The 23,802-nt window shown below is 37.3% G+C and overlaps 1 protein-coding gene across 1 annotated transcript in view; it reads right to left on the reverse strand.

The window, feature by feature from the left end:
* Positions 1–1,988: 1,988 nt before the first annotated feature.
* The window catches only part of pdzd7a (PDZ domain containing 7a), a 34,561-nt gene continuing 12,747 nt past the window's right edge, over positions 1,989–23,802 (reverse strand). The window contains exons 8-15 of the mRNA XM_073835146.1: positions 22,197–22,403; positions 21,145–21,320; positions 19,453–19,544; positions 19,227–19,318; positions 18,371–18,442; positions 15,891–16,475; positions 14,699–14,799; positions 1,989–6,901 (exon numbers count right to left, since the gene is read on the reverse strand). Coding sequence (XP_073691247.1) covers positions 6,752–6,901; positions 14,699–14,799; positions 15,891–16,475; positions 18,371–18,442; positions 19,227–19,318; positions 19,453–19,544; positions 21,145–21,320; positions 22,197–22,403 — 1,475 coding nt within the window. The 3' untranslated portion in view covers positions 1,989–6,751. The remainder of the gene's footprint in view (positions 6,902–14,698; positions 14,800–15,890; positions 16,476–18,370; positions 18,443–19,226; positions 19,319–19,452; positions 19,545–21,144; positions 21,321–22,196; positions 22,404–23,802) is intronic.

Below are 23,802 nucleotides of genomic sequence, written 5' to 3' on the forward strand. Positions count from 1 at the left end.
TAACGAAAATAAAGTTGAAATTATGAGAATAAAGTCGAAGTTACAAGAATCAAGTTGAAATGTTTTGAGAATAACGTCGAAATTTTAAAAAATAAAGTCGAAGTTACAAGAATCAAGTTGAAATATTTTGAGAATAAAGTCGAAATTTTAAGAATAAAGTTGAAATTACGAGAGAAAAGTTTAAATTATGAGAATAAAGTATAAATGTTTTGAGAATGAAGTCAAAATATTTTGAGAATAAAGTTGAAATTACGAGAATAAAGTCGGAATATTTTGAAAATAAAGTCGAAGTTACGAGAATCAAGTTGAAATATTTTGAGAATAGCGTAGAGATTTTCGAGAATAAAGTCGAATTACGAGAATAAAGTCGAAATGTTTCGAGAATAAAATCGAAATCACGAGAATGTCAAAATGTTTCGAGAATAAAGTAGAATGTTTCGAATGTTTCGAGAATAAAGTTGAAATATTTTGAGAATAGCGTAGAGATTTTCGAGAATAAAGTCGAATTACGAGAATAAAGTCGAAATGTTTCGAGAATAAAATCGAAATCACGAGAATGTCAAAATGTTTCGAGAATAAAGTAGAATGTTTCGAATGTTTCGAGAATAAAGTTGAAATATTTTGAGAATAAAGTCAAAATTATGCAAATAAGGTCTTAATATTTTGAGAATAAAATAAAAAATTTGAGGAAAAAACTAAATTACGATAGTAAAGTCGAAATGTTGCGAGAATAAAGACGAAATTACAAGAATAAAATCGAAATTACAAGAATAAAGCCTAAATGTTTTGAGAATAAAGTTGAATTTACGAGAATAAAGACAAAATGTTTTGAGAATGAAGTTAACATATTTCATGAATAAAGTTGAAATTACGAGAATAAAGACAAAATATTTTGAAAATAAAGTTTAAATATCTTGAAAATAAAGTCGAAGTTACGAGAATCAGGTCGAAATGTTTCGAGAATAAAGTTGAAATATTTCAAGAATAAAGTCGAAAAAATTAGAGAATGATGTTGGAATTTAGAGAATAAAGTCAAATTTTTTTGAGAATAAAGTCGAAATTATGAGAAAAAAATTTAATTATGAGAATAAATTCAAAATTACGAAAATAAAGACGAAATTACAGGAATAAAGTTAAAACATTTTGAGAATAAAGTCAAAATTACGAAAATAAAGTCGAAATGTTTCGAGAATAAAGTCGAAATGTTTCGAGAATAAAGTCGAAATGTTTCGAGAATAAAGTCGAAATGGTTCAACAACTGCATCGTAGCAATTAAAGTTGTAGCCTAATATTTTGAGAGCATAGCCTGCACATGCAAATGGACCGGACTGGGAGAACTGGGAGAAGTTTCCAGGCCATAAGCTTGAATGTGCAATAGGCTAGAACATACTCTGAAAATATTATAACTTTAATCTTGTGATTGCTACAAATGAATTCTCTTAATTTTGACTTTATTCTCAAAATTTTTAAACATTATTCTCGAAACATTTTGACTTTATTCGCGGAACACTTCTACTTCATTCTCGGAAATTTGACTTTATTCTCAAAACATTTCAACTTTATTCTCGTACTTTCATCTTTATTCTTGAAATATTACAACTTTACTCTCATAAGCTCAGTTTTTTAAGCACTAAAACACTGATCTCAATGGTTCATAATTTCAGCGCTGACAAGCACAACATTATTTAAAACAAATCATACAACCTGATATATGTTACTTACCTGCTCATAAGACATTTTTTGTCGTCATTTTTCGTATATCCGTCTTTCTTTCTTTATTGACTGATTTCATTATGGTCACACAAATGAGTTTCAAACAATCAGATTGCTCCATGGAGCCGAAGCACAACTCATGTAAGCAAAACAATGTTCCTTCGCAATAACTTTGGTTTTATGCTTCAACCAACCAACCAAAAATGACATAGCATATCTTTAATAATTTGGACTTTAGAATTAGTGTCGAAAAAATTTACACAATGGAAACCAGCAATATTTAACTTTTTTATTTATAATCACACAATGCCTTTTGTAATAAAACAAACTGCAAAAATGCAGACCAGATGCTTTTTACATGCTTTCTTTAGATGCGTACAGAGAGAAAAAAAATCAGTATATAACACTGATCCTACAATCATCACAACGTTCAGATCTTAATTGCACAGTCCATATGTGCAGCTTTAAGGCACAAATATAAAAAATGCTATGTATAAGCATAATTCTGCCAAAAATTGACATTCACTTAGAGCACAGGATGTAAAGTGAGACAGGGATCCCCATTTGTAATAATCCCCCAGACATTCACTAAACCAAACCAGCAATTTAAAAGAAAAAAAGACTTAATCTCAATCTCAATCCATACTGTGGCCGTGTGTAATCTCTCTCAGGCATGACTGTGGAGACTGTAGCCTGGATGGATGGGTAGTGTTATGACTTATGATTATCAGCATGTCATGCCAGCACGCTCTTATCTAGCTCCAGGCTTAAACCAGCCAAAAATAGAAACCCACAATATCTCATGTTTATACAGGGTGTCACATCCCTTAATGGTGGAAGTGACGAGCTATGACTGTTTTATTAGGTTTCATAGAGCAGATTCAAAATAGAAAAGGAATAGATTCAAAAACAAATAACTTTCAACAGGAAAGGAAAAAGGTCAGCATCTGTGAATGGCCAATAGCACTCTCTGGAAGCCCATTTTTGGATTCTTGCTCAGGGGTTTGCCTTGACCCCCACCGGACACAATGGCATGATTTCTCTTTCAAACCAAGTGTCTTCTGTTTCTAACTTGCAGCACTAAGGCCCCGATATACTTCAAGCTAAATTCAAGAATGAACTAGCGTGAAAACCAGGCCAAAAGTTAGTTTGAAGTTTGTTTCAGGAAATCAAAGCAGCTTGCCAAAAAAGTTTGGTTCGGCTGTAAACACCTTCAAACTATCATTGGTCCATGGCGGTTACGTAATACAGCAGGTAACTGTGCTCTGGGGCTCTGCCTTCTTCAACGATGAAATCTCATCTTCTGTTCAGTCTGTCGAAATCAGACATGAGTAAATACACAAACACACTGGAGAGCTGCTTCACAGTAGAAACTGAAGTTGAATTTCTAATTGAAAGTGACACTGACACTGTTTATTTCATTTTTAACACTGTAAATCTGTTGTATAAAGTGCTATATAAATAAGCTTGACATGACTTGACTGGAGCACAGAATTGCAAAACTTGTGCAAACATATCTGCTATGATCAGATTCTTTCTTAATGGAATAGTTCATCCAAAAATGCTGAAAAGTTGCTGACAGTTTACTAACCCTCATTTGGATTACTTGTAGATTATTGTGATGTTTTTATCAACTGTTCGGACTCTCATTTTGACGGCACCCGTTCACTGCAGAGGATTCATTGGGGAGCAAGTGGTATACAGTAATACTAAATTTCTCAAAATCTTTTCCAATGAAGAAACAAACTCATCTACATTTTGGATGGGTTGAGGGTAAATCTACCCGTAAATCTGTCTTAAAGGGATAGTTCACCCAAAAACGAATTACTCACCCTCAAGGAATCCTTGGTGTATATGACTTTCTTTTTGTTTTTCTTTCAGACAAATCCAAATGGAGTTATATTAAATGTCCTGGCTCTTCCAAGCTTTAAAATCAAAGTGAATGAGTTTTATTTTGTCAATAGTCCAAAAGAAGTCCAATAAAGTGCATTCATCCATCATAAATAAGTGTCCCACATGGCTCCAGGGGATTGAATAAAGGCTTCCTGAAGCGAATCAACACAAAAAATATCCATATTTAAGTAAGAAATAATTGACGACGGGCCGTTGAATTCTTTGAAACTACACCCCTCAAGGAATTAACATACCGAAGACAATTATTCTGCTTATACATCGATAGACATCGATCAGATGATATATTTCAAGACATTTGTTCGGTTTTTGTCCTTAAACCGCTATAGTGAGTGGGATTCATTTCTTACACAGCTCATCCAACGCCTTCGTTGCTAATTCCAAAACGTCATTTTAGACCTAGTAACGACACTTGAGCCGTTGATAGCAAACTAATGCAGTTAATAATGAAGTTTAGACAGACCTACAGACTGGCAGACAGACGGAAAGAGAGGGAGAGAGAGATTAAGCTCGGGAATTACCTATCTCAGTCTGTGCGTCTCTAGTAATAGTGAAACTTTGTTCATTTTCCTTGCTTATGAAGAATGTCGAAGTTTTTAAAGTTGTTAATCGTTAAATTCATTCAACGGCCCCGTAGTATAAAAGTTTATAAACAATAATCTCTAGCTTTCGCTATCTGTCATAACCATTCCAGCGGATGACATTGGACATAGCGTAATGCTGTGTTCCAGACAACTCGAAATTCAGATTTTCCCCCCTCTTATTTGTTAATAACGTCTGGAACATCGCTTGAAGTCAGACATCTGACCTGTAAACTCGGGGCAGATCGATCAACCACATCTTCAGCGAGACGCGTCTTTTGACGTCACTGCTTCCAGTGAGCATAGTGTGGAGTTTCCTTGTGTCAAACCTACCCAGCAGGCACACAATAACATAAGACACTGATATTTGGTTCAATTTCGGTTGCGATGACCAAAATTCAATGTAAATTCAATGTCTAATGTCACTGTTAATTTGATGTCCAATACCGATGTCAGCTGACGTTGATATTTTGTTGTTTTTAGGTTGTGTAACCAAAATCCAACATTAAGTCAAAGTCAAATTGACATCAACTGTCTGACATTGGGGTCCAACATCAACCTGACATTATATTGACATCCAGTGCCTGCTGGGTAAAAACTGTAAAAAGCTGTTTTCAAAACAGCAGAATTTTAAGTTAATTATTTTCTGTTTTTGCCATAATTGACAAAAATACGAAACTTCATGAGGTCAATATGTTAAAGTGACGTGTGATAGACTGGAACTCAGTGAGGTTTTAAGTGGGACATTTTCAACTCGGATGTTGGCACTTCCAATCTGGAATGCGGCGTAAGCTCAGATGAGAAGTGACGAACATGGAGGCACAGTGGAGAGAACAAAACAAAACACTGGTCATGAATTAGAAGTACAAAACGACAATTTGTCAAAAAAATTAATAAATGTTTGAGGATTTTAGGGCTTCCCCTTAATAGTCGACTAACCGTTAGTCGACGAGAAGAGGCTTGGTCAACCAAAATTTTATTAGTCACTTAGTCACAGAAAAAAAATCACAGGAAGTGGCGAAGTCATTAACTGCTGGTCTATGTGGTAATATAATATATCGGGCAGGACATCCAAATGCTCATTCATCGACCTCAAATATGGCTTTCCATCTGAAATATGCAAGTAGTAGCAACTTTACATGGCCACTCAGTCTAACGTTAACATAGAAAAATGTGTGTTATTGAAGTGTCTGTGAAAGCTGAATAGTAGAATGCTCACTGCATGACAGATGGAGGCGTCGGTGCAATCACTTGCTCTTAAAATACTACTTTTATCTTGGTCATATAGATAAAAGGAACACATGTTTATTTGCGTGCACTCAGAATAACAACAATACGTTGTACTTTTGTAAAATAATGAAAGCAAACAGGATGCACTTTCTGCCATCTCTGTCTCTGTAAACTTGAGCACGAAACTTCGAAACTCTGTGTATACTTGCCTTACAGACAATAAAAAATATAGGCTATCTATAGAGAGTGAAATGTCTAATTTTAAATGAACCAATTCAAATAGAAAACAAATATTCTCAGATTGTGTAATACATATACAACATGCATACAGTGTCAGTGTCACCGACTTCATCTCTTAAGCCAAAAACAAAGAAAGCACTAGTTTATCAATAAATTAGAAAAACGTTAATGCAGTGTTCTTGCTGTTTTTCTCTGAAACATTCATAATTATTATATCTGCCGGTGCTCTGTGGCAAGCTTTTTAACATTCGCTTAAGCACTTATTAGGCTATGTAGGCAATTAAAGGCTCATTATTATGAGTCATATGGTTTATTAAACGTGTGACTAATAGGCAACTAATCCTTAAAATGAACGACTACTAGTCGACCAGAACAAAAAATTTTTAGTCGAGGACAGCCCTAGAGGCTTTCAATAAAAACCAAGAGGAGACTGTTTTTTCTTTGCTAAACATAGGAAACTTTCCTTCCTTTGTTCCACTGGTTTTCGCAAGACTAGTATATTCTTGCTGTAGCTTACACTATGTCTACGAATGGCGTTCTATTGTGAAACATGCGCATGACAGTTAGCGGAAGCAAGAGATTACTGTTTATAGAGTTTTAAATATAGATATTTTTCTTACACAAATGCATAGATTCACTTAAAGAGGACTTTTTCACCCCCGAGTCATGTGGTGAACTTTTTATGACGGATGGATGCATTTTATTGGACTTCTTTTGGACTGTTGAAAAATAACACCAATTCACTACCATTACAAAGCTGGGAAGAGCCAGGACATTTTTTTAAATATAACTCCGATTGGATTCGTCTGAAAGAATAGTCTGAAAGTCATCTACACCCAGAATGCCTTGAGAATGAGTACATCACTTTTGGGTGAACTATTATTTTAACTTCTGCTTATCGCTGTCGTTTTTGTTCTATGTTTATTTTGTTTTTAAGAGAAGAGTGTGTATATTTACATATTCATCTAATCGCTGCTCTCACTGCTCGTTTTACCCAAGAGAAGAATGAAAAAAAACTTCGCCATAAGTATATCGGGGCCTTTACCACAAACTCATTGAGTTTCAGGCTGTTTCAGTCAGTCTCTTCGGTTCTTGGGAACTTTGACGATAAACTCCATGGGGTCTTTGGCCTTGTTGCTGAAAGCCCTTCGAATGGCATCCACAGCGTGCTGATGTGTAACACCTCGGAGGGACTCTCCATCTACCGACACCAGTTCGAATCCAGCCTACACACACACACACACACAAAGAGAGATTTCTAGAAAGGTTCAGGTGTAGGACTTGATCATTAACGCAGATGTCTGTTTTCCTGACACATCCCTGAGTATTTCTGGCAGAGCACAGACAGCCGTGCGCTCTCTGAATGGCAGGAAAAAGCAGATGCTGGAGGCACAGGATGCCACTCGTTTCCTTTGTTCTCCTTCATTAATACCTGCGAATGATCTCATCTGGCCTGTTTCAGACTGTGTGTATGTCAAGGCTCTGCCAGTGGATGACATCAGCTTATTATACTTCAGAAATGGATGTTTTTCTCTCTGATTGTAACCATTGGCAGACCAGAAGAACAGATGTTTAGGTCTTTCAGGTCAAAACACATGACATATCCATCAGCTCTCATCAAAACTCCTTCTCCTATCTCTGACATCACTAACAAGTTACATATAAGAGGAAAAGAGTCAAATCAGAGTGAGCTGTACCAAATTATGTGCACCAGTCTCTAGGTGTGCATAACCCAAAAGTTAAACACTCACACAGATGCAGGAGCGTGTCTTTGGAATTATGTCTTTCCTGCCAGGAAAAAAGTACAAAGTGCAGCTGAGCTCACAAATGCACTTTAGTTCAAAGTAGGCACATTTCCTCAGTCACGATCTCTTACCAGGATGCACCTGTTCAGTGAACTCTCTACACCCATTCTTAGCGGTCAGGGTCTGTTTTCATGCTCTTTATTAGATAGAACAAACACTGTTGTCTTCTTATAGAGACATATTTCTCTGTTCATTCTTATATAAAGAAAAATGGAAAACATTTATTATTTTGGCGTATTATTTTCTACAAGAGTATAACTATTTATTCTGCAAAACGCAAAAGAAGATATTCTGAAGAATGTTGTTGACCACTGACTTCCAATGTACAGACAAAAAATTTTTTACATATATTTTTTTTATATTTACATCACCTGATAAAGTTAATATCACATCAATATTTTTTTCTCCAAATATCGGCATGATTGCATATGTGATATTGATTTTTATATCCAACAAACAAGTTAATATTAATTGACATATTTTAGAATACTCTATTTTGTCAACAAAATTACTGTAGTTTCAAACAACGCCACAGCAGTACTGTTTTGCGTCTCTGAGCAACACACAATGCTGGTTCGTTACTGAATCAATCACCTGTTTGAACGAATCGATTGAATAAATGATTCAATGACTCACTCATGCAGTGATTTGTCACCTCCTACTGGCGATTTTAGGTTTATATTTAAAGCATTTATTCTTTTTTTCCCAAAATCATTTTGAATATCAGTATTCAATGTTTTTTTCTAACATCTAAACATTATTTATGCAAATGTAAAGGCCTTATAAAGGTAAAAACACCCATAAAATGTAAAAGTCTATTTAAACCTAATGGAAAAGAAAAATTCTGTTACTCTTGCAAACTAACCATATCACAGAATATGAAGAATATCAAAGGCTTTGGAAGTCAGCTGTCCACAGCAGTGCGAAACCTGCCAAAATACCAGCACAGTAACAAGCTCAGCAAAATATTGTCTAGTTATCGTCATCTACATAATTCCAGAGTTTTATGATATTACATTATATCTGTCATTATTGCACACCACTAGTTCCATGTAATGCCCAGTTATATATCATGTTATAAAATATCATTTTTCACTCAGAAATGTCACATTAAGGATGTAAAATGCAAGTAGGCTTACAATTTAGCCCGCAACAACAAGACTATTTCAGTCATGTTGAGTCAACCCAAAAGAACAACACAAGAACTACTTAAAAGCATTATGAGGAGTATTTCAAAATATTATACTTAATGCAACACACTCTGTTTGTGTCCTTTCATGGCCATTTAGGGGCCTAAGATTTGTTTAAGCTGACATCCCCCTTCAAACAGCACTTACATTAAGGAGACCGCAGGGACATCATCAGTCTTTTTTTGTATGCCATCTGCCTTTTTGACTAAAAACAAATCACCAAAGCATTCTATGGTTTCAGGGGACAAGTGGAGTCATTTATCAGCGGACAGCAGAGTATGTCACTGTGTGCATGAAGAGAGAGAGAAAGAAGATGACTCAGGGAAGAGTAGAAATCAATGTTTTTGCTGTTTCTACAGCTGAATAGAAACATATTTTCAAATATTTTCAGATTTTTGAAAGTTCAAATCCAGATTTTGAAGTGATTAAATGTCTATTTGGGGCAGACAATGCTGGTTAAAAGTAACATGCAATTTTTATATATATATATATATATATATATACAGTTGAAGTATATACAAAATGTTAATTATTTGACCAAAATAAGAGGGATCATACAAAATGCATGTTGTTTTTTATTTAGTACTGACCTGAAAAAGATATTTCACATAAAAGGCATATACATATAGTCCACAAGAAAGAATAATAGTTGAATTTATAAAACTGACCCTGTTCAAAAGTTTACATACGCTTGATTCTAAATTAAAGTTACTATTATCCACAGCTTTTTTTTTTTTTTTTAGTTATAGTTGTTAATGAGTCCCTTGCTTGTCCTGAACAGTTAAACTGCTCGCTGTACTTCAGAAATATCCTTCAGGTCCCACAAATTCTTTGGTTTTTCAGCATTTTTGTGTATTTGAGCCCTTTCCAACAACGACCGTATGATTTTGAAATCCAACTTTTCACACTGAGGACAACTGAGGGACTCATATGCAACTATTACAGAAGGTTCAAACACTCACTGAGGCTCCAGAAGAAAAAACGATGCATTAAGAGCCAGCAAAATAGGAAAAATAAGAAATATGTACACATCCTCATTCTGTTCAAAAGTTTACACCCCTGGACCTTAATGCATCGTGTTTTCCTTCTGAAAGATTTTATTATTTTGCCTAAATATCATATTTAGTACTGCCCTTCAGAAGCTACAGAAGATTCTTACATGTTTTCCAGAAGACAAAAAGGTAAATTTACCCTCATCTTCAAATTCAAGAAGTTTTCACCCCCGGCTCTTAATGCATAATTTTTCTTTCTGAAGCATTAGTGAGCGTTTGAACTTTCTGTAATAGTTGCACATAAGTCCCTCCGTTGTCCTCAGTGTGAAAGCTGGATCTCGAAATCATTGTTGAAAAAGGTTCAAGTGCACAAAAATGCTAAAAAACCAAAGAACAGCAGGTAGTTCAGGACAAACAAGGGACTCATGAACTATCACTAAAAAAAAAAAAAAAAAACACAGCTGTGGATCATTCATGTAACAACACAGTATTAAGAATCAAGGGGGTGTAAACTTTTGAACAGGTTTGTTTTTTTAAATTTAACTATTATTTTCTCTTTTGGACTATGTGTAATTGCCTTTTATGTAAAATATCTTTTTCCGTTCAGTACTAAATAAAAAAAATAACATGCATTTTGGTAAAATAATTAACCTTTTGCAGATTCTGCAAGGTGTGTGTAAACTTTTGACTTCAACTGTATAACCATTTGCATCATCACTTTAGCAACCACTCACAACACCCTAGTAATGGCTTAACAAATAGCTGCTGAGAAAGTTACCAAGCCACCTTGTGGTGGCTAGTTTTGCACAGATAAAAGACCCCTACATTTTCTCCAGAAAATGTCTAAATAATACTTAAATCTGTTATTAAACTGAAGCCCTTTGTATTTATAAGCTGAAGAATGACTATCAAGATCAACACAGCAGACTATAATCAAGATGAAAAAGAGAGTGCTGTACTAATTACACATGAGCCGAACGAGCAGACTCTATGGAGCCCCGACACATACACAACACCTGACCTCAGTCTGCCATGCGTGTCAACAACGTTTGATAAGAGGGATGTGACTGCAGACAATGTATGAGAGAAACCTGACCTCCATGCTGCCGGAGCATACTTGCCGCTCAGATAATACAGCTATCAGTCAGACAACAGGAAAAGGAAGTATGTCAACAGGGCGCTCCACACTTTCCCTCTGCAGGCCTGTTAATCTGCAGAGCTCAGGGAAGATAGCCGCTCTGAAGAGCCGCTCACGGCTTCAGGGTGAGACAACAAGTGAATTGAGTGGAATGTAAATTAGTCAGCCTTTGGTATGAATGGAAATATCCACTAGTCTTTCACACCAGGTCCTGGTGGAGGGCAGAGATGAGTGGATGTTCTTGGCAGCTGAAGGGTTTTGAGCCTGACACCAGATCTTCTGAGTGTGGCAACACAAGCCTCTCAGAGCAGGCTAGGGAAATGCTGTCACCTGATAGGCTGTAATCGACAAGGATGCGGCTTCTCTTGACAAACACACTAGCGCACAAACACACATGGGATTCCAGGGTTTTAACCTTTTATACAGGGTCACAGAGGCGCTGTTGGTATCGTGCCCTCAACTTGTGACCTTCATCCCTCATTCTGCTTCACTTCGTACAGATGCAAAGACACATAAAGTGTGTGTACACCTGCTGAAATTACTGCCATAACAACCAACTTCATGCTTGATGTAATAGCTCCATCAGAAAAAAAAAACATATTGGTATACCAGCAAGACCATAGCTGGGTCTTCAGTGGACATGTGAAAAAGAAAAGTGCAGAAAGCCTCCTTAAAAAGAAGCAGCTGACTCAAATATTATGTTTTCTGGCCTGGTTGATGTAATTCATCAATGATGAATGAGTTGCACCACTTAAGCATATAAAAATGCCTCTGCGCTCAGCTAATGTAACTGAGTGCTAGCTTTAACCAAAACAGAAATCACAAGGCCTGCAGCCGTTGATCATTACCAGAAACCTTCTAATAATGATTGGAAGTCAAACACACTATTCATCAACTAATAATGCTAGCATGAATCCTACCAGCAATATCCTTATACATTATTTGCAGCAATGGTAAAGAATAAGATCAAATATAGTGAGGGGAAAATAATTTGATCCCCTGCTGATTTTGTATGTTTGCCCACTGACAAAGAAATTATTAGTCTATAATTTAAACGATAGGTTTATTTTAACAGCAAGAGACAGAATAACAACAAAAAATCCAGAAAAAGTTAAAAATTGATTTGCATTTTAATAAGTGAAATAAGTATTTGATCCTCTATCAATCAGCAAGATTTCTGGCTCCCATGTGTCATTTATACAGGTAACGAGCTGAGATTAGGAGTACTCGTTTAAAGGGAGTGCTCCTAAACTCAGTTTGTTACCTGTATAAAAGACACCTGTCCACAGAAGCAACCAATCAATCAGATTCCAAACTCTCCACCATGGCCAAGACCAAAGGGCTGTCCAAGGATGTCAGGGACAAGACTGTAGACCTACACAAGGCTGGAATGGGCTACAAGACCATCGCCAAGCAGTTTGGAGAGAGGATGACAACAGTTGGTGTGATTATTCGCAAATGGAAGAAACACAAAATATCTATCTATTTCCCTCGGTCTGGGGCTCCATGCAAGATCTCACCTCGTGGAGTTTCATTGATCATGAGAACGGTGAGGAATCATCCCAGAAATACATGGGAGGATCTTGTCAATGATCTCAAGGCAGCTGGGACCATAGTCACCAAGAAAACAATTGGTCACACACTACGCCGTTTAGGACTGAAATCCTGCAGTGCCCGCAAGGTCCCCCTGCTCAAGAAAGCACAAGTACAGGCCCGTCTGAAGTTTGCCAATGAACATCTGAATGATTCAGAGGAGAACTAAGTGAAAGTGTTGTGGTCAGATGAGACCAAAATCGAGCTCTTTGGTATCAACTCAACTCGCCGTGTTTGGAGGAGGAGGAATGCTGCCTATGACCCCAAGAACACCATCCCCACCATCAAACATGGAGGTGAAAACATTATGCTTTGGGGGTGTTTTTCTTCTAAGGGGACAGGGCAACTCCATAGCATCAAAGGGACGATGGACAAGGCCATGTACCGTCAAATGTTGGGTGAGAACCTCCTTCCCTTAGCCAGGGCATTGAAAATGGGCCGTGGATGGGTATTCCAGCATGACAATGACCCAAAACACAAAGCCAAGGCAACAAAGGAGTGGCTCAAGAAGAAGCACATTAAGGTCCTGGAGTGGCCTAGCCATAGAAAATCTGTGGAGGGAGCTGAAGGTTTGAGTTGGCAAACGTCAGCCTCAAAACCTTAATGACTTGAGGATCTGCAAAGAGGAGAGGGACAAAATCCTCAGAAGGAATCCCTCCTGAGATGTGTGTAAACCTGGTGGCCAACTACAAGAAACGTTTGACCTCTGTGATTGCCCACAAGGGTTTTGCCACCAAGGACTAAGTCATGTTTTGCGAAGGGGTCAAATACTTATTTCACTTATTAAAATGCAAATCAATTTATAACTTTTTTGAAATGTGTTTTTTGTTAATCTGTCTCTCACTGTTCAAATAAACCTACCAATTAAAATTATAGATTGATCTTTTCTCTTTTCAGTGATCAAACGTACAAAATCAGCAGAGGATCAAATCATTTTTCCCCTCACTGTTTGTGTGAGACACTTAATTGAGACAGTCTCCTCTTGAGAACATATTCCACTTTGTTTTGTTTGATTTTTAGGTTTTTCTGCTAAAAAGCAGGGTTATAGCTGAGACCAGCTTATTCAATCCATATTTTCTGTCTTGGTCTTGTAATAGACTCAGAAACATGAGTTTCTTGACTTTCTTCTGGTCTTAAGGATTAGTTCTCTTCCAGAATAAAAATTTTCAGAAAATGTAATTAATTGTTCATCCAAGATATTCATGTCTTTCTTTCTTCAGTCAAAAAGAAATTAAGGTTTTAGGTCCAAATCACAGTTTCAATGCAGCTTTTAAGGGCTCTATACGATCCCAGACGAGGAATAAGGGTGTCATCTAGCGAAACGATCGGTCATTTTCTAAAAAAAAAAAAAAAAAAAAAAGTGTATACTTTTAACCACAAATGCTCATCTTGCACTAGCTTGACTTTACGCATTAAGGCACTGGTCTCAAACTCAATTCCTGGAGGGCCACAGCTCTGCACAGTTTAGCTCCAACCCTAATCAAACCTGATCCAGCTAATCAAGGTCTTCAGGATTACTAGAAACTTCCAAGCAGGTGTGAGCTGGAGTTGGTTGGAGCTAAACTCTGCAGAGCTGCGGCCCTCCAGGAATTGAGTTTGAGACCTCTGCATTAAGTAATCACATTGGAAAGATCACGTGTGATGTAGGCGCAAACACAGACCCAGTGTTTACAAAGCGAACATACAGAGAAAGTCAAATGTCCTTTACAAAAAAGGTAAAACAATGATGAGGGGCGATTTGGCAAGTTGGAGGAGAAAATGAGATGAGGTTTTTCACCCTACCCTACCTTTTCGAACCGAAGTACACAGACAAAGAACTAACCATGCATGACCTTTCCAGCATGATTATGTAATGCGTCTAATAAAGTCTTAGTATGCATCGCAGGGCTAGTGCAAGATGAGCATTTATGGTTAAAAGAATTTTTTTTTTTTTTTTTTAGAAAATGACAGATCATTTCGCAAGACAAGACCCTTATTCCTCGGCTGGGATCATGTAGAGCCCTTTGAAGCTGCATTGGAACTGCAATTTGGACTTTCAACCCACATTGAAGTCCACTATATAGAGAAAAATTCTGGAATGTTTTCCTCAAAAACCTTAATTTCTTCTCGAATAAAGAAAGGAAGAAATGAACATCTTGGATAACGGGGGTGAGTAAATTATCAGGAAATTTTTATTCTGGAAGTGAACTAATCCTTTAAGTCAGACTCAACCTATTCAGACTTCTATTTTCTGTCTCAAATAAGCTTGTCTAGACTACAACACTGCTTAACCTACTGTATGCTCTATATGAGGAGGATCAGTTACCTTCAGAACATCACTGGTAGATGCCGCTCCTCCAGGAAAGATCTTCTCTATCTTCACCATTGGCTGCACCTTTGACTCAATCCCACCTGAGATGCTTATTCCTGCAAAAAGAATGGTAAAAGTCATCTAGCCTCCGTATGTTAACGATGATTTCATCTCTCTCTCTATATATGCATGAAATAAACACTGTATAACCAATTCAACTAAAACTGAAGTTTTGATTATGCCATAAATGTAACAGATGCTGATTCCAGTCCAGAATAAACATGTTAGAGATGTCAGCAGATGTCCACCAGCTGAGCAACTGTCATTAAGATGAACAGAAAAAATTATGTTTAGCTTTCTCCAGGTCCATTATAGATGTCTTGAATGAGAGTGCACTGTATTACTTTTGGGTTACTGGTTGCACTGGGCAATTCACTGCCATCTTCTGGTGAGGAGTGAAGAACAACTGAAGGAGAATATCTTCTTTAATACTAATCTATCAAAGATTGTACAAATTTATTTCCACAATTTTGGACCTTATTTACCTATAAAGGGTGCATATTAGTATCTAAATGGCACTGACTAGTACTTACTAGTAAAAGAATCCACCCCATTGACAGCTTTTGTACTTTTTTTTTAAAGTGTAGGGGATTGTGAGTCAAGAATCAATCACATGCTCTGCAAATCCATTGTATTAATAGGCTTTAGTCATACAATTACTCACACTCAGAAACAGAGATCTGAACAAACCCCTAACCCAAAGTTTAAAAGTATTAAACTTTGGAATGTAACTCATCCAGCACTGTTTATATTACCGACAATAACTGGCCTTTTGAGGAGAGATTACTAAGTGATCAAACCTATCATTTTCCCCTGGCGAATTTTAAAAATGTCATGACTCACAATAAAGGAGGGACCTAAACCATGTCTGTGGATCAAAATATATTAGAGATATGAATGTGGGAACTTGGCCCAGTAAGAAACCACCTAGCAACCCAGAACTCCCTATAACCCACATATCAACATCATTTAAAAAACTGTAGGACGACCTGGCAACCATACAAAACACCATAGGATTGTGAGGGCAACTTTTGCATGTGCAAGCTGTATAAAAATTTCATAAATATATAATCAAGTTATTTTAGACAGAGAGAAATGGGATGTCTGTCATTGGAAAAACATTGCTGCATAACTCCAAGTAACTCACCAAGGGACTGTTTGGTCTTAGAGATAGAAACCGCGGTTAGTTCGTACTCCAGCTCAGGTGGGGTTTCTCGGCTGTCTGAGTGTCCATTCACTGGTTCTTTCCAGTCCTGATCTGAGCTAGGTGCAAACACCTGGGTCAATGGTGTCCTACTCCGTCGGTGTGCACTCATTACGGTATACTTTGCCTCTTTACTATTCTGGGATTTGTCTGTTTTCGTTTTATGTCCATTCCTATAAGGGGATCTCCCTCGCTCTGGGACAGAATCACCCCTGCTGGATAAAGAGTCATGGTGTGATGTCCTTGGGAAACCGTTATCTCTTCTCTGGGGAGAGCGTCCCATGCGTCCTGTGCCATGAGGAGACTCTGAGTGAGTCCAGCCGGGACGAGCAGGACTCAATGAGTGATTACGGACTGAGTCTGTGATGTAGGTATCCACAGGTATATCCAAGAGAGGTGTGAAAGCTCGAGGAGGAGGAAGTCGTCCAGTCGGTAAACCAGTCAAACGCAGCCGTTCCAGGTCTTCAATGAGCTGCCGTTCTCTCTCCAGATCCTGCACCGGCTGAAGGTGGAATCCACCACGGTAATCTGTGATGCAAGAGGATATTAAAACCATTTCTCACACACTCTTTTCACACTCTTTTCAGTTTAACCCCGTTACATACTTGTAATTTAGTTGCGGGGTTAACACTGTTTTTTATCACTGTTTTTACCACAGCTGTGGTTTTTTGTCTAGTTGTTTATTAGTCCCTTGTTTGTCCCGAACACTTGAACTACCCGCGGTTCTTCAGAAAAATCCTTCAGGTCCCACAAATTCTGTGGTTTTTCAGCATTTTTGTGTATTTGAACCCTTTCCAACATTGATTGTATGATTTTGAGATCCATCTTTTCACACTGAGGACAACTGAGGGACTCATATGCAACTTTTACAGAAGGTTCAAACAATCACTGATGATCCAGAAGGAAAAACGATGCATTAAGAGGCAGGGGTGTAAACTTTTGAACAGAATGAAGATGTTTCTTATTTAGACTAAATATCTTCTTTCTTTTTTTTATTTAGTCTTGCCATTCAGAAGCTACAGAAGTTACTTACATGTTTCCCAGAAGACAAAATAGGTCAAAATTTACCATTCACCCCCCGGCTCTTAATGCATTGTTTTTCCTTCTGGAGCATCAGTGAGTGTTTGAACCTTCTGTAATAGTTGTATATGAGTCACTCAGTTGTCCTCAGTGTGAAAAGATGGATCTCAAAATCATACAGTCATTGTTGGAAAGGGTTCAAATACACAAGAATGCCGAAAAACCACAGAATTTGTGGGACCTGAAGGATTTTTCTGAAGAACAGCAGGCAGTTTAACTGTTCAGGACAAGCAAGGAACTCAAATAATACTAAATTGAAAAAAATAACATGAATTTTGTATGATCCCTCTTATTTTGGTAAAACAATTAACATTTAGCAAATTCTGCAAGGTGTATGTAAACTTTTGACTCTGTTTGACTTCTGTTTTTTTCTGACCCAGACTTAACTGTTTCAAGTGTGAAAAGCACTTTTTAGACCAACTGCACTGCCATCTGATATCATTATTGTACCACAGTTCCACACAGGTAACTTTATAGATACAACTGAGAATTCTGAATCAAAGAATTCATCACATTCACACACAAGTTCCTCTTCCCACAATCATACACACAAATGGCATAAAAGCTGAACTCATTTACATCTCCTTAAATCAGTGCAGATGTTACGAAACCTCACACACACTTTCCCTTTCATCCAGAAATGTGAGCGACAATCACACATTCATATCCATTGAGTAAGCAGCGGTGTGGCGTTGCATACACGCACGTCTCGCTCAGATTTCAGGGGCCTCTAGCACAGAGAGTTTTGAATTACTCCTCTGTGGACGTTACAAAGGAGCTGCATTAAGCCTCAGACCTGCGTGGGTGGATGCTTGAAGGTTAAACAATGCAAGGCGCCTTTCTTGCATTTCAGAAACGACTTCCATTCAAAAGTCAGAGGCACACTGCAGCCCAACGCTGTGGACAATGACAGCGGACACTGTGCACTCCAAGGTTAGAGGTTAGGAGGTCATGCAGTGTCAGCAGCAGAAAGAAACAGGCAGGCTATCTGGCAATAAGAGACAAATTATCTTCTTTTGGCAGTGATGCATGTTCGGCGTCCTGCAAATGATGCATTTGTGTCCTAAATGCCAGCTTAGAGTGAAGGAAACTTCACTGGCTCATTATTAAAAAGTGATGGAAGGGTACAGTAACAAGGTTTTAGAATGAAAAGGATTGCGTGTGTCAAACATTCATTTCAGGATATGAATTGGCTGGTGCAGAGAAGAGTTTGCGTCTTCTGGTTATATAATTTCCTACAGGGAACAGTATGAGGACATTGCACAACACTGAAAAATACATGAGTAAAAACAAGTGAAATGAAGAAATATAACCAGTTCCAGTTCACACAAGAAGGACGTTACCTGGGATGGGAGTTATTAGATGGCGACGGGGCGTTCCACCATGATGAGGGGAACGCAGGACAGGAGACCTTACTGAAGAGTCACAAAAACACTTTTAAACACATAAATAGTTTACATTTACCCACTGGATTCAAAATTTCTTTACAAAACTACAAATTTTTCATTTTTATGGATGAATTGTTTTAAGGACAAGCATCCATCAAGTGCTCAACATATAGTCAAACCAAAATGTATCAAGACACCAGACACATTTCTCACATTATCAGTTTATTTGCTATAGTTTAGAAAATGGCTTTAAAATATGACAATAATCCATGAGTTAAACTATCTCAGAACAAATTCATCTTGATAATGTCAGAAAAACTGTGATAGAAAGGTATGTCTATCTAAAAAATGGTCAGGTCAAAGCGTCAAATCTGGTTCCAAATTTGTATTACTTTTACTGGTAGTCCACTCTATGAAGAATTTTTGGGAATATTATGTCACAGTTTACTTTATTTTGCTATCCCTACTTACATAAATTAATTATAATATCCTGCACCCACTAGTAAAAAAATATAAAAAATTATATCTGGTGCCTGAATAATTTTTGGTTTGACTGTATATGTGAACTTGGTCAATACTGTAAAAATCATCCCGGGACACTTTGACAGAAGCTCAGCTAAATTATAGTTTTGATTTGGGGTTTGTTTGGTCACTACATAATTCCCATGCTTCCACTTGAGTTGTATAATTTCTCTAAATTACGGAAAACATTAATAATACAAAATGAGTAGGTATCTAAACTTGTGACCGTTAGCGTATAAGTACTACTCAAACATGGCAGGCTTAAATTTCAAGTGAAACATTTTCTTACCAGAGCGGTTTTTTAGTATGTCATAGGCTTCAAGCTCAAAAGGCAAAACCATGCTGTCAAAACGGCCCAGATCTGTGGGAGGGATGATCATTCTACATAAAAGAAAGTGAGATGTTAATCTAAAATATTCACAAAGTACAGTAAGTGATTGTATGAATAGTGCAAACGCATGCAGGAGATTTATGAATATATGCATTTCAGAGGCTGACATTGTAACACTCCTTACCTAACCTCTCTTAGCAGCAGAAGCTTCTCAGGCTTGTCCAAGATGGCCAGCAGGGGGCGTACCAGATCCTCAACCACACGCTCTACTAGAAACTAAAGAACAGGAAGAGATGCCCTAGTTCAGCGATTTAGACCTGATAATGTCAACTAGTCACAATCACTGGGTTTACACAATTATTTTAAGGCATTAAACATTCTTGCAATTCAAGGCTCACAAGCTGTCAATAAAGTACTACACGATTTTGAATTAATATGGTATGCTAGTATTTCAAATATATATTTTGCATTTTACACTGAAAAAGTGTGGTGTAGGCTACAAAGTATTTTCACTCCGAAATTACTAGTAAATCTAACACATAATTACAAAGAATCTGAAAGCAATGCATTAAATATGAATTAAGTGTGAGGCATTCTCTTGTAAAACATGTTGCAGTAATGTTTGTTTTAAATACAGTCCAACTTTTCTGTAATGTAGAGTTCAGATGATTTGAATGACTTGATCTCAGTCATAAATAGCAAGGCAAATCCCTTTTTTGTAAGCATAACCATCAAGAACATTGATTAGTGAGAAATACAGTGCCTTGCAAAAGTATTCATTTGAATATTCATATTAATTTTTTCACGTTTTGTTATGTTGCAGCCTTATGTTAAACGGCTTCAAATTACCTTTTTCCACATCAATTAAAAACTAAAATGATTCCAGTGCATAAGTATTCATACCCTTTCTGGGACACTTGAAATTCTGCTCAGGAGCATTCATATCGCTTGTAGATGTTACTAGATGTTACTATACTTTGAGTGGAGTTAACCTGTGGCAAATTCATTTGAATGAGTATGATTTGGAAAGGCACACACCTCTCAGAAAAGGTCTAACAGCTGAAAATGCATATCAGAGCAAAAACCATGCCCTGAAGTCAAAATAACTGCCTGTAAAGCTCAGAAACAGGATTGGAGTGAAGGTTCTGAAGGCAATGAAGGTTCACAGCAGCATGTAGCATCCCTTATTCATAATGGAAGATCCTCTTAGAGCTGGCCTCCTGGCCAAACTGAGCAATTGTTGGAGAAGAGGCTTGGTTAGAATGGTGACCAACATTCAGAACCTCAGACTGGGCAGAAGGTTCCCCATGACACTGACCCTAAGCACACAGCAAGAGTTGCTTATAGACAACTCTGTGAATGTCCTTGAGTGGCCCAGTCACAGCCTGGGCTTGAACGCAATCAAATATTTCTGGAGAAACCTGAAAATGTCTGCCAGACCCCATTTAAGCTGACAGAGATTGAAAGGTAAAAAGGTGAGGCGAAGAATGGCAGATAATTGCCAAATGCAGATGGGCAAAACTTGTCGCATCATACCCAAAAAGACTTGAGGCTGTAAAGGTGATTCAATTAAGTCTTGAGTTGAGGGTATGAATGCTTATGCAATGAGTTTATTTTAGTGTTTTATTTTGAATAAATTAGCAAAGTTGTTAAAATCTGTTTTTTTTTTTTACATTTATGTAGGAAAAAAGTCATTTTAAGCAGTTTAACATAAGGCTGCAACATTAATTGTTAAAAAAAATAAGGAACTGTATACATCTAGCAAGACAATGGAGCCTTTTTTAGTTATCCACATAAACATCTGGAAAAACTACAAACCTGTATAAAGTCATAAATTAGACATTTTTTCAACCTAGTAGACCTTTAGACGACTTACCCTTTTACAGTGTCTCATGACAGCCGCCACCTCATCCTCGTTGAGCAGCTTTCGAGCCATATCCTCCAACATGGCCATGGTCTCTGGACGGGGGATGGGGCTGTGCTCCCTCATACCAGCACGAGTCTCTCTGGGAGAACTCAACAGGTTAATTATGGGTCGACCCCGCTCTTTACCTGAGGACACAAGAGCTAGAGTCAGTCTACTAGCTCTGATGACAGCCTTCTCATTTAAAGATCTATGGTTTTGGCATCTGTGAATCTGTGAAGTTTTTTTATAGTGGAAAAGGTTCTTTAGACTATTAAAAAAGTTATTCACAGTAAGAAAAAAAATCTATTTTAAGAACTGTTCACTGTAAGGTTCTTTGGGGAACCAAAAACTGTTCTTCTATGGCCAAAATGAACACAAATTAAGATATTTTTAATGAAATCCGAGAACTTTCTGACTCTGCATAGACGCAACTAACACATTCAAGGCCCAGAAAGGTAGTAAGGACATCGTTAAAATCAGTCTTTCAACCATAATGTTACAAAGCTCTCGGATTTCATCAAAAATATCTTAATTTGTGTTCTGAAGTTGAACAAAGGTCTTACGGGTTTGGAACAACATGAGGGTGATTAACTAATTAATGACAGAATTTTAATTTTGGGGTGAACTACTAGAAAAATGAACTAATTTCAAATATGTACAATAAATTGTAATGTCACATTATAGAAAGACAAAAAGGCTGGCAAATCTGACTGGCTGACAAGCTGTGAATAGCTTGGAGTTTTCAATGCGTTTCTAAGTTTTGCTGCCGTAGGCACTGTTTAGAAGGCAGCTATGCAATTCATCATTAGCTGAGCAAAACCACAGGGGTTGGATTCTCCACAGCCACTCCAAGGGAATTACTGCAGAACAGTGTACAGTAAAGCAGCTCTCTGATTTAGCCTCTTTAAAAACTCATTATGCTGCTTTCTGGCTTTTCAAGTGCAAATATCTTCCTCGGCTATTCCCTGGTATCCACAGAAAGTGATTCTCATCAAAGTCTGTTAAACCATATGTGAACTCACCCGGTTCGTTATCTAAATGTTTTGGGGATTTGGATCTTCCTCTGCGTCCGTCCTCTGTCCCTTTGTCCTTCCTGTCCCTAGAGGATGACCTTTCCCGTTTGCGTCCGCTTTTAAAGAGCAAGCTGACAAAGGTTTTGGAGCGCTGCAGGGTGCTTCCTTTCATCTCTACCTTGTCCTTTTGATGCTTCTTTTTCTTCTGCTTGTCCTCTGATCAACATTCAAGAAGAAACATGTCAAAGCTTGACCTCCAGGGAAAAAAGTTTAACTTAAATTACATATTGAAAAAATAAATGTTCACAAGGAAAACTTTTAACATGCTCAAGTTAAAAAATGCATGTATTAAAGGTGGCAAAGTTTGCTAGTTCAGCCCTGAGCAATGGTGACCCAGAAACTAGAGAGTTACTGATCACAATCCGGTTTCATCGCTACTGTGTTCTCGAGAAAGTCATTTGACCCCAGGTCATTGCAGGACAAGACCACTTTTTGGTTAAAAACAGCAACCCTGAATTCTGAAAAGCCTGTCACGTACATTTTATATATATATTCTATTGACTTTTATTAATGAAGTTTTTTAAATGTATCACATTTAATTTCATTTTTATAAATGTAAAATATTATAAGAAAACAAACAAGCAAAAATAAATAAATAAAAATATAGCTTATTTAGTGATTACCGTGGTTCAAGTGCTTTAAGGCATTTAAGCAAAACAAAAAACAAAAAAATTACATATCATTTAGCAAGCCTGTCACCACCTAAATCAATGATTTAAAAAAGCAATTTTGGCCAATACAGGTAATATACCATAGAAGTATGTTATTTTTTAACGTTTATTACTGTTATAGTGCCAGCTGTGGCCCGAATTCCCTAAAAGTTTGCATGCTTGTTTAGAATCACCTGTCACATGTGCTCACCAGGTTTTGTGAAGTTTTGAGTTTTCGTTTAGGCTTTATAGGCTTTTGGGTATATTTGGACAGGCCCCTTTTCTAAATTACCCCTTATAGATTCCCAAAGGGTAAATTAAAAAAAAATCTAGATTGAGCAAAAAATCTAGGACTAGTAAGCAAAAGTAGGTATTTTACATTATCATTTAACAAACGATTTAGACAGCAGTGGTTCTACATGCAAAGTTGCTCGGAATGAGGAGGTCTATCATATGATATGAATATTGTGCATATGTGTGAAAAAACACACAATATACAATCGCTAATGCCCTTGAAAAATGTGATATCGCCCTCCCCCAGTGGCCAATTTCTTTCAAATTTCTCACAGAACTTTAGGGCCTTGAGTCAAACAGGCCCACCGAGTTTTGTTCCGATCGACCACTGTTAACCTTGTCTAATAGGTGATCAAAGTTCATCTGGCTATAGCAGCCATGTTTTTGGAAATACGTGAATGTCCTTATAACCACTTGTGGCACTTTGGCCAAGCTCCGTGACTCCTTTTTCATGTGACCTCAGACTCAGCTTTTACATATGTGTTGTAGGATTGGCAAAAATGTCTCATTCTGTTAAAAAATGATAGCCCTTTTATTAAAGGCAGCCCTGTCCCTTTGTGGCAGAGAGTCAAAAGTCAACTTCTTTTTGATAATTATTGATATTCACTCTC

This window comes from Garra rufa, chromosome 2 (assembly GCF_049309525.1).
Source record: "Garra rufa chromosome 2, GarRuf1.0, whole genome shotgun sequence".
Classification (NCBI taxonomy): Eukaryota; Metazoa; Chordata; class Actinopteri; order Cypriniformes; family Cyprinidae; genus Garra; species Garra rufa.